This window comes from Sabethes cyaneus, chromosome 2 (assembly GCF_943734655.1).
Source record: "Sabethes cyaneus chromosome 2, idSabCyanKW18_F2, whole genome shotgun sequence".
Lineage (NCBI taxonomy): Eukaryota > Metazoa > Arthropoda > Insecta > Diptera > Culicidae > Sabethes > Sabethes cyaneus.
In genome coordinates this window covers 127,628,570-127,638,970 of record NC_071354.1, presented here as the reverse complement: position 1 = coordinate 127,638,970, position 10,401 = coordinate 127,628,570, and the positions used below count along the sequence as shown (strand labels likewise).

The 10,401-nt window shown below is 35.7% G+C and overlaps 1 protein-coding gene across 1 annotated transcript; it reads left to right on the top strand.

Annotated features, from left to right (window-relative positions):
- Positions 1-251: 251 nt before the first annotated feature.
- Positions 252-1,314, top strand: LOC128735974 (uncharacterized). Its single transcript, XM_053830459.1, has 2 exons — positions 252-536; positions 595-1,314. The coding sequence occupies exons 1-2, from the start codon at positions 252-254 to the stop codon at positions 1,312-1,314; spliced, it is 1,005 nt and encodes a 334-aa protein (XP_053686434.1).
- Positions 1,315-10,401: the final 9,087 nt, after the last annotated feature.

Below are 10,401 nucleotides of genomic sequence, written 5' to 3'. Positions count from 1 at the left end.
TTACTTATACTAGCTTGATGGCGTCACAAGAATGACAAGAGTGACGGAGTATAAAGTTTGATCCGACCTGCTATACACACCCAGTGTTGGAGCTAGTCGGAAAAAGCAAGTGATGCTGCCGTAACGAAAAAAGAAGCTAAAACGTTTTCAACTTTTATTTGTCGTTTTCCATTATTCAAAGGTAAGCAAATTGTCGGCAATAACAAACATACAATAAATAATTAAAAATCCACGAACTTTTTGCAGAAATAATGGATAAGAACAATTATTGCATCATTCAAACATCCGAGCACAACGATACTTTTTTGTCTGTGTTGCCTTCGTTGTGGGTGATTGAAAACGGATGGGAACATAATGAAACGGAGGATACAGGTAATTGCATTGCCGGCGACGATCTGTGTTATTGGCCAAAAGGGGTTTTCGGCTATCGATTGCTCGAGAAATCCAAAAAGGATCCCTACATTCAACCGGACATAAAGGTTTTACGCGCTTTCCGATGCAAGATTAAAAGGAACAAATTTGCTACTTATTCTGAGGTGAGAAAACATCAAATTGAATTGTTTTGATTGTTAAACTTTTCTGTTTTAATTTCAGGCGTTCTGTGAACTGAAAAAAATGGAAATGTATTCGGACACGGAAGAAGGCGAAAACGAAACGAAAAAGGTGAGCAAAACCTCAACAGCTGCTGATATGTTCAAGCGGATCCAGCAATCAAATTTGTTTGAATATACAACGCAGACCCAAAATGTTGAAATGCCAAAAACGTCAAATTATTTTTTACCTCAAATTAAGACACAAATCGATGTAGCTTGCAGTTCTACACAGTTGGAATCACCCAGGACTAGTGTAAGTCAACTTTCCGGTTTAGAAGCAGCTCCATCTGTTATTCAAAGTTCATCTGACACATTAACTAAATCGCGGGATTTGCTTAAGCTGCTGCAATCTCTGCATGACAAAGTTGACGAGAACACTCAGTCAGTGGGAGAATACAAGCTCATCGTAAACAGATCAGTTGTGCTTCTATCTCAAATCAATGCGAAACTAGATTTACTAGCCAATCAAATCAACATGACACTTGACGTTGTTGTTTCTCAGAAGGCACAACAAAGCGAAACAATGAGCATTGAAACAACTGGTGCTCCCTTGAGTCCGATTAAAACTATCCAGGATTTAGAATCTCTTGAGAAGAAATCAAACGATAAACAATTTGCTGGAGTTGTCGTCCAGTATTTTGGTTCGATGCATGGCAAGGACCGATATGTTGGTAAAGGTGGGACGGTTTGTTTACAAATCGTAGACTACTTTTTGACGTAGGACTACGTCTTACGGCAAGTTTTGAGATAGGGTGTCATTCCAAAAAATCGAAAAATGTGAGCGTCACGAAAAATGAAAGGTTTTGAACGCTAATAGCTCAGCGGTTTTCCGATCGATTTTTAATATTCTTATACCAATCGATCGGTAAATCTTCTAAGAATTGACCCAAATGGAGAAAAGTATGGATTCTTGATGTTGAACTATTGAAAAATGGAAAATAATGAACCTATGTTTTACCAGAATTCTTGCTTCGTGATTGGTTGGAAGATTCTTTGCGATGATCTAAACCTATACCAATTTGATATCTGTGCTTGGGAAGTAAGCCAAAACAAGTGACAAAGTTCCCTCATTTCAACAAGATTTCTTAACACCACGGTTAAACCTAGACCATTTTGATGTCCTTGCTTGGGAAGTACGCCAGAAAGAGTGACAAAGTCCCCTCGTGCCAACAGATTTCTTACGAACGCGAATAAACCAAGTCCAATTTGATGTCTGTGTTAGGGAAGTGTGCCAGAAAAAATGACACAGGTTCGTTGTCCCACCAGATCGCAAATTCTTTACTGCGAGACGATTAAACCTCGGCGAATTTGATATCTGTGTTGGAAAAATGTGCTACAGCTGTAGTGTTCGGTTATAATACGACTCTGTGTGAATACGCATGCTTGCCGATGCCGTTTCATTAGAAGTGTAGTGAAAAGATGTGCTGTTGATAAAATAGGATTCAATTGGTAAAATCCCTTCAACGTGGGGAACCACGGCCACGGGTAATAAAAGCAATCTTTAATTTCAGTAAGGTAGCAGGAAAGCAATAGTTTGTGTTCTTGATTTTGTTAAATTGTTTTCAAATGCACAATATTTTGAGAATTGAACGTATGTAATGTTACTACTTTGATAAATGTTACATACAACGCATGTAGCATGTAGATTATAGTTACTATATATATAGTTCGGCGGATAGAAAACCAGGCGAATTGGCAACTCTGATTTTTGAAATTAAATTTGAAATTATGGAGAAATGTGCAGGTTTTTACGGATCGCTAGTGATAATCGCTAGTGGGTGTTGAAAATGACTAGTTCTATGAAAATAAAGTGTGTTTATTAACATTACTCCTACAATTCGAATTTTGAAAAACGTTTGGCTCCGCTTTTGACGTTTATTTGGCTCCCGATTTTTGTATCCGCCGAACTATACATATAGTAACTATAATGTATATGTTGCACATAGCAAGCATACATGAAGAATCGAATGATTACAAGCATGAATACATGCCACTATCACTCGAAGAGACTTACGTAGTCCTGCGTCACCTATATATGCGGTCGTGTCTTGTACACAACCCCTCTGATTTTTTGACGTAGGACTACGTCTTACGGCAAGTTTTGAGATAGGGTGTCATTCCAAAAAATCGAAAAATGCGAGCGTCACGAAAAATGAAAGGTTTTGAGCGCTAATAGCTCAGCGGTTTTCCAATCGATTTTTAATATTCTTACACCAATCGATCGAAAAATCTTCTAAGAATTGACACAAATGAAGAAAAGTATGGATTCTTGATGTTGAACTATTGAAAAATTGAAAATAATGAACCTATGTTGTACCAGAATTCTCGCTTCGTGATTGGTTGGAAGATTCTTTACGATGATCTAAACCTATACCAATTTGATATCTGTGCCTGGGAAGCAAGCCAAAACAAGTGACAGTTTCCTCATTTCATCAAGATTTCTTAACACCGCGGTTCAACCTAGACCATTTTGATGTCCTTGCTTGGGAAGTACGCCAGAGAGAGTAACAAAGCCCCCTCGTGCCAACAGATTTCTTACGAACGCGATTAAACCTAGTCCAATTTGATGTCTGTGTTAGAGAAGTGTGCCAGAAAAAATGACACAAGTTCGTTATCCCAACAGATCGCAAATTCTTTACTGCGAGACGATTAAACCTCGGCGAATTTGATATCTGTGTTGGAAAAATGTGCTACAGCTGTACTGTTCGGTTATAATACGACTGTATGAATACGCATGCTTGCCGTTTCATTAGAAGCGTAGTGAAAAGATGTGCTGTTGATAAAATAGGATTGAATTGGTAAAATCCCTTCAACGTGGGAAACCATGGAGAATAAAAACTATCTTTAATTTCAGTAAGGTAGCAGGAAAGCAATAGTTTGTGTTCTTTGTTAAATTGTTTTCAAATGCACAAACTTTTGAGAATTGAACTTATGCAATGTTACTACTTTGATAAATGTTACATACAACGCAAGTAGCATGTATATATGTTGCATATAGCATGTATACATGAAGAATCGAATGATTACAAGCATGAATACATGCCACTATCACTACAAAGAGACTTACGTAGTCCTGCGTCACCTATATATGCGGTCGTGTCTTGTACACAACCCCTCTGATTTTAACCGAGAGTTCTTATTGAACTGTTCTTGGACTGGAACAAGTAGACAAAGAAGTGATGGTGAAGCGACTGTGCCAAAGATTGCTTTTCACAAATTCGATGGAATCATCACTCTATTTCACAAAGTAATTATGTTCTCTGATCCGTCGTATCCATTGGTTGAGTGCCAAAATTTTCTGAAACGGTGTTTGAGGAATGCTAAGCAACGATTTTGGGAAACCAAAGGAATAAGAACTCCAGTAGCAAGAAAGAGGTTGAAGCAAGGTTCCATATGTTCGTTGTAGCATAGATGGCGAAAAGGAAAATCAGGATCAGGATGAAGAAATGCAATCGGCGGCTAATGAAAAAGAGGATCAAGATGAAGGACAAGAGATATTGGCAGAATGTGATATTCTGGAGGGGATGGACACTTCTGGAAAAGAAATGGTTTTTCTTGCTGAATATTTTTTTTATACTATTTCTAAATGTGAGATATATAAACGCAATGCTGTTTTTCATTATTTTAGTTGAATAAAATATGTAACAATACAGTACACAATTTTATAATTTCTCATTCGAAGGCAAAGTATGTAATAATGGTATAAATATTGTCTCTTCATACACAACTACTGCTGCCAACTTACACAAGATTTGATCTAATCTATACTGTTTGATATCGTGGAACTCGTAAGTATTGGTTGCTTTGAATACTTTGATGCAAGAGGAAATTAACGGGTATTCGAAGAGATTAGAGAATCTAACAATTTCTGATCCGTACACGCATTTTGAATCTGCATAATCCAGAGCAACAATTCTCATGTTTTTCGTGAGAAACCATTTATCAGGAAATGATTGTTGAGCCAATGTAAATTGATTTGATATGACAATGCACGAATACTTAGACTTGTCAGATTTGTGTGCATGTTTCAACAAGGGATAACTTTCATTATTCGTATCAATAGTTGGTTTAAAACTATATTTTTCAGTAATACGATTAATGATTTGTTGCAATGGGAGTTTGCCTGATCTTATCAACTTCTTAATTTGAAATAGATGATTCTCAAAAGGATATGATGAAATAGAAGGTAAAGGGCCAAAACGTGTTACCTCTTCAACTATATGAACAAGATTGTGAACATTGCTGGTAATAGAGTTGAATAAGATGTAATAGTTAGAAATGAAATCTTCAAATAATTTTTGAGCAACAGCAGTAAAACGTACGTAATAGTTACTTGAGCAAATGGTGACAGCACAAAACAAAATTGTAAAATTTTGGAAATGATCCTGATCGATAAAATGTTTTAGTATTGCAATACCAATGTAATGCAAAAAAGAAGCACACTCGGATGCTTTCCAATGATTAATGCAATCTACCCCACGTACTTTCCGGTGAATTTCCATAGGCAGTTTAATTGTTTTTAGGAGACTACCAATCGTCTCTATTGCATTGTTTGACCATCTACTCATATCACTTCCATTATGGCCATCTTTGTACGCCAGAATTAATCTTTTCATGACCCCTAGATGAAGAAGATGCAATGAATCTGCCACTATTACATCCTCGACTATGTCAATCGGTAATTGAAGTAGTGGTGAAACAATAAGCGTTTTCTTTATTTTTCCGTTTTCACGTGTTTTGTAAGTTTGATAGTGTCCATCATATAACCCACTTCGGAAGGCAGCATCGGTTCTTTTCATAGCTATGGTTTGAGCGAAAATATTAGTCCGCAAGAGAGTCGAATGTTGTCCAATGGTACAACATTTCAAGCAACCATGAAATGAATTAAAATTGACAACGCCTAAAAAGAATTTTTTTCCTTAGCATTTGAATATATAACGAATATGTATATAGATTTTTACACTACCTTTCCCAAAGGCTCTAGCGGGTGAATCACATATGAAAGCACGGGGGATAACCGTTAACCTAAATCCGTTTATATCAATTCCAGATTTTATCAAATGATTCAATTCAGTAGCAAATGGAGTTAAAAATTCTTCAACTTTCTTCGGCTTATTTTTTCCGTAAAATATACCGATAATCATTGGCTTGAATGAAGTGATCTCGTGGATATTGAAAAGTATAGGCCAAATTTGGTCGGTGCCGTTTTTATACAGTGGTAGTCCATCTATGTTGATGTTGATGGATATCTTTAAAGGCCCATCTAATTCATGGAAGATCAATCGGAGACAATTTTCTACAAAATTCTGCAAATTATACTTAAGATTTTACAAGTTTTAAAGTATTTAATTTACCTAATCCCTGATTCCAATATTGTCCGCCTTCAATGTTAATAATATTTGTATTTTTCCTGGGAGTGCAAAGAAGCCGTCTTGGGTTTACTAGGAGCGATCGTTCATATGTATTCAATTTTTGTAAAAGTGGCTTCAAAGCCTGCTGCGGTATGTTAAACTGCATGGTCCAGTTCCGCAAAAATTCAGTTAAAGTTTCTCCAGGACTGTCTAGTTCAGCTGGTTCCGGAATCAATCCAAGCTCTGCTGTGTCATCCAAATGGTTCAATTCTTCGCTTTCTTCATCGGGACTATAACTTCCTAGAGAATTGTCCAAAGAGATACTCTGAGAACTTCCAGAATAAGAATCATAATCTTCGGATTTTTTTCGCGGTACGGAAATCACTGGTACGGATTCAATATTTTGCACAATGTCGTTAGAATTGAAAGTTTGAGGAAGATTTGTATTCTTGTACACGTAAACTTTCCGGCTGAAATTTCCACTTTTCAAAGTTTTTTTCCATTTTTGTATAGATGCCATGTCGTTTATTTTTCCGATTATGTCAAGTGAATAGTAAATTTCTTTATGCCCAGTAAAGGCCCTTTTTAAGCACTTGCGTAATGCATTAATGCATTTATCTAAATGCTTCTAAGCATTATTAAATAACATTATATGCGCAATTGCTGCTTCCATTAATGTTAATTTTCTTTAATGCTTTTATGCAATAGCAATGTTTATATAAGTTTTATAAGCATTAACATTCCTGATATAAAACTGTTTAGCATTAGGGATGTTGATATATTGTCAATATAAGGTTATAAGTTAATGCTTATGGTTACTTGGGAATAACGTTCGTATTCGAAAACAATTTGTTTAATGCTTGTGTATGATTAACACAAAGTCACGATTAAGGTTGCGACAGAAACGCGATGAGCCTGTGTTGCCAGTTATGGCAATAAAACATTACGAACTGTGTTGCCAATTTAGTCATTTTTTTACCTTTGGGACGTTTGAAACAGTACCTGAACTCCCCTCGGAATCCATCGATCAAGTAGATGCACAATATACAAATCAAAACATTTTTTATTTACATCTCAGTAAAATGAATATTGCGAACATTAAATTTTCTGCAGCGGGTTAGAAATCTTATTTACTAGCTAGCGCACTGGTGGTTGCAAATGAAATGTGTGCTTAGAACAAGTAAATTGAGATCCGGATTTAGTTTAAATGTGTGTGGTTATGTTTATAGGTGCGGGACCGAAAAATTTAGATCCAGATGTATTCATGAAAGTGTTCTACTTAATTGTATAAGGTAATTTTAATGGTTTTAAGCAAAATTATAACAATATTTCATCCAAGGCATGCTGAATCAATGTCCGTAATGTTTAGTATTTATTATGTAATAAAATTTTAATAGTTTTAAATAAAATGGAGGCAAATAAAAATTATAGTAAGTATATATGTTATTTTCTAACCCAACCATAACATTTGATTGATTCCAAGGCGCGTATTTAAAAAAAAATTCAAATTCGCTTCTGATGATTTTAGTTTTCTATGTGTTTTGACAGCTTGAAATAAAAATATCATCATTTTTACCGCGGCGCCAACTACTTGTCGAATGAAGCTTTTGTTCATCTATAACGTCAGCAACCGTTTCATGCAAAATAGCCGCATTCAAGTGCATTTTGTCACCGTGATAAGCGTACGAGAAGAGACGCAAAGAGAATCTCTCATTTGTGCATCGGACCTTTTGAAATGTTGCTCGTCAAATCTTCTGTATTACGCATCTATCCCCTTTTGAATGGCGTAGCAACGTGAGACGCTAGAATAAATATTAATATGGGAACGGATGGTACTGTTGCCCCCGTTTCTTTTTTCCCTGCAGATTTGTAAATTTATTATTGATCAAATTATGTTTGCATCATCTCTGCGGCAAATGTTGCTCAGTGGGCCTAGATGTGCATTTAAGATTAGCTCAAACAATATATTCAACAATCGACACTCTAAAAAATTGACTCGTCGCATCCACGTGAAAAATTATGTAAACTTCTGTATTCTGTATTTCATGTACTATTTAACTGGAAATTTGATAAAATTTACCAGGATGGCACGTAAACTAGTTAGTATGAGTGCGAGTTACCAATAATTCACGTGAATGTTACATGAAAAGTGTGATGGATGAGAATTACCTATGTTTTCACGTAAGCTTGACGTGCTGATTTTTTTGAGTGTAAAAGGGAAATCGTGATTGGAAACTAGTCGATATATTGCACCGCCTACGCGTAATCAAGAAAAAGAAATCGCGTGAAAATTAAGCATGTAAAAAAGTGGCACTATTGCACTCAAAATAACGTGAACTTTAAATTACATAGGTCTGCATCAAAAAACTACATAGGATTTTTCAACTGATTCTTATAGATTTTTGTCCACTGAATTCAGAAAACATAATAAAAATTGTCCATCACGTCACGTTTTTATGCAATACTAGTTGCATAATCTCGAATGATGATTTTAGACATATAAAGCAGCAGAAATATCCCGGACGTAATTGACATTAAAAAATTAATTTTTACATAAGAATTGTATTTATTAATGTAAACCCTTCCATGTTTTGGAAGTAAACCATATATGATGGAGAAGCTATGGAGAATATTATTATAAAGCAGTTTTGGTGCGCTCAAATATACCCACTTGCGCTCAGTCGACTGTATTGCCTTATACAAGCAAATTTGGTAAAAGTCATGTATGAAACATTTGTAGAGCTGTCGAAGTTAGTTAGATACTGATGAAGGTCTCACGTTAAGACCGAAATACGTATTTATCAATAAAACACAGTAGTGGAATTAAAGGATATAAATAACTTAATAACTTTTTGTTTTTCTTCTTTTTTTATCGTTTCAGGTATTCTACTAAGAAGCTCAAATAAACATTAGTTAATTCTACAAATGCTTTATACGTGATTTTTATAGATTTTGCTTCTGTGAGGCACTGCAGTTGAATTTGCGTAAGTGAGCGTGCGTGAGTACAGTAACCCTGTGTTGACGAGAAAAACCTGATTTAATCAACCTAGTGGTTAAAGGAACCTTTGTTATACGGTCTTGCTTGCTATTTGAGATAGAAATCGACACGTCTTCGGGACATAATTCATCTATTGGTTAACGTTGCGTAGTGCGTTGGTTTACATAAAAAAAATTGAAAATTGAATAAGTTTGCAAAATTTTAACAAAATAGAAGCACTTATAAATTTTGATAGATCATTTTTTATGAAATTGCTGAGTAAGGATAAGTAAGTTGTACTAATTTGACTAAGTACAAGTAAAAGCGAGTTGTAAGAGGAAATATTATTCTTTAACATATACATTGCCTAGTAAAGGTCTAGTTTAAAGGTTTTTGAACTATGCATAATTTTCTGTAATGCCATTCTATTTGATTCACATCAATAAAGTTTTCTTGACTAAATTTCATCAATTTTTATTTATTTATTTATTTATTTATATTATTATCTTCAACTTAGAGTTGTACAGACAATTTGTTTCAGTCTAATAGTTGTATCCTACGCTTATAAATAGTTTTGCTAATGTCGAAATCGTACACTTCACTAGTATCATTGAAGACACGGCAGCACATTGCCCAAGGTTCGTTGTACCCGTAGTTTGTACGATGAGAAGGCTGCCACAGAAGGGAATGATTCCGGAGTTGCCTTCGGGGGACACGGTTGTTCACTTGGTTTAAAAGAGAGCTGCAATCAACATCTCCGTTTAGTAGTCCGAAAACAAAAAGTCTTTGCAATAATTTCCGTCTCGCAGCTAACGAATGCAGGTCGATCAGTTTACAGCGTTCCCCATAGGCTGGTAGATTTATAGGATCATCCCAGGGCAGAAAACGCAGAGCGTATCTCAGGAAATTTTTTTGGATAGCCTCTAATCTATTGATATGCACAGCATGGTATGGAGCCCATACAACAACAGCGTATTCCAGAATGCTGCGGACAAGTGCACAGTACAACGATTTAAGTGCGTATATATCCTGGAATGCTTTAGTGTTTCTTTTCACGAAACCTAGAATTGCGAAAGCCTTAGCTGTTATTGTAGGGATGTGATCATTGAACCTGGCTTTACAATCAATAGTAACGCCCAAATCCTTAATAGCCTGTACTCGACGTAAATGGTTTTGCCCGATAGTGTAATCGTTTTGCAGGGGGTCGCGTAGACGGCTAAAAGATATGACGCAACATTTCGTGACGTTAACTTCCATGCCGTTCAGAGTGCACCATCGTGAGAGAGAATATTATTACCCTTCGGTTACTCACGCTGTTGTATTTTGTACAACACGTGTAGGTTTTTGAACGCCATAGTGTTATAAAGTTACAAATGGTTGTTTATCTAACGTATATTCTTCAATAAACTTTTTATGAGCAAAATGTCATAATTATCTAATGCATTAATATGTTAAATTGTTGAGAAAATAGATCAGCATA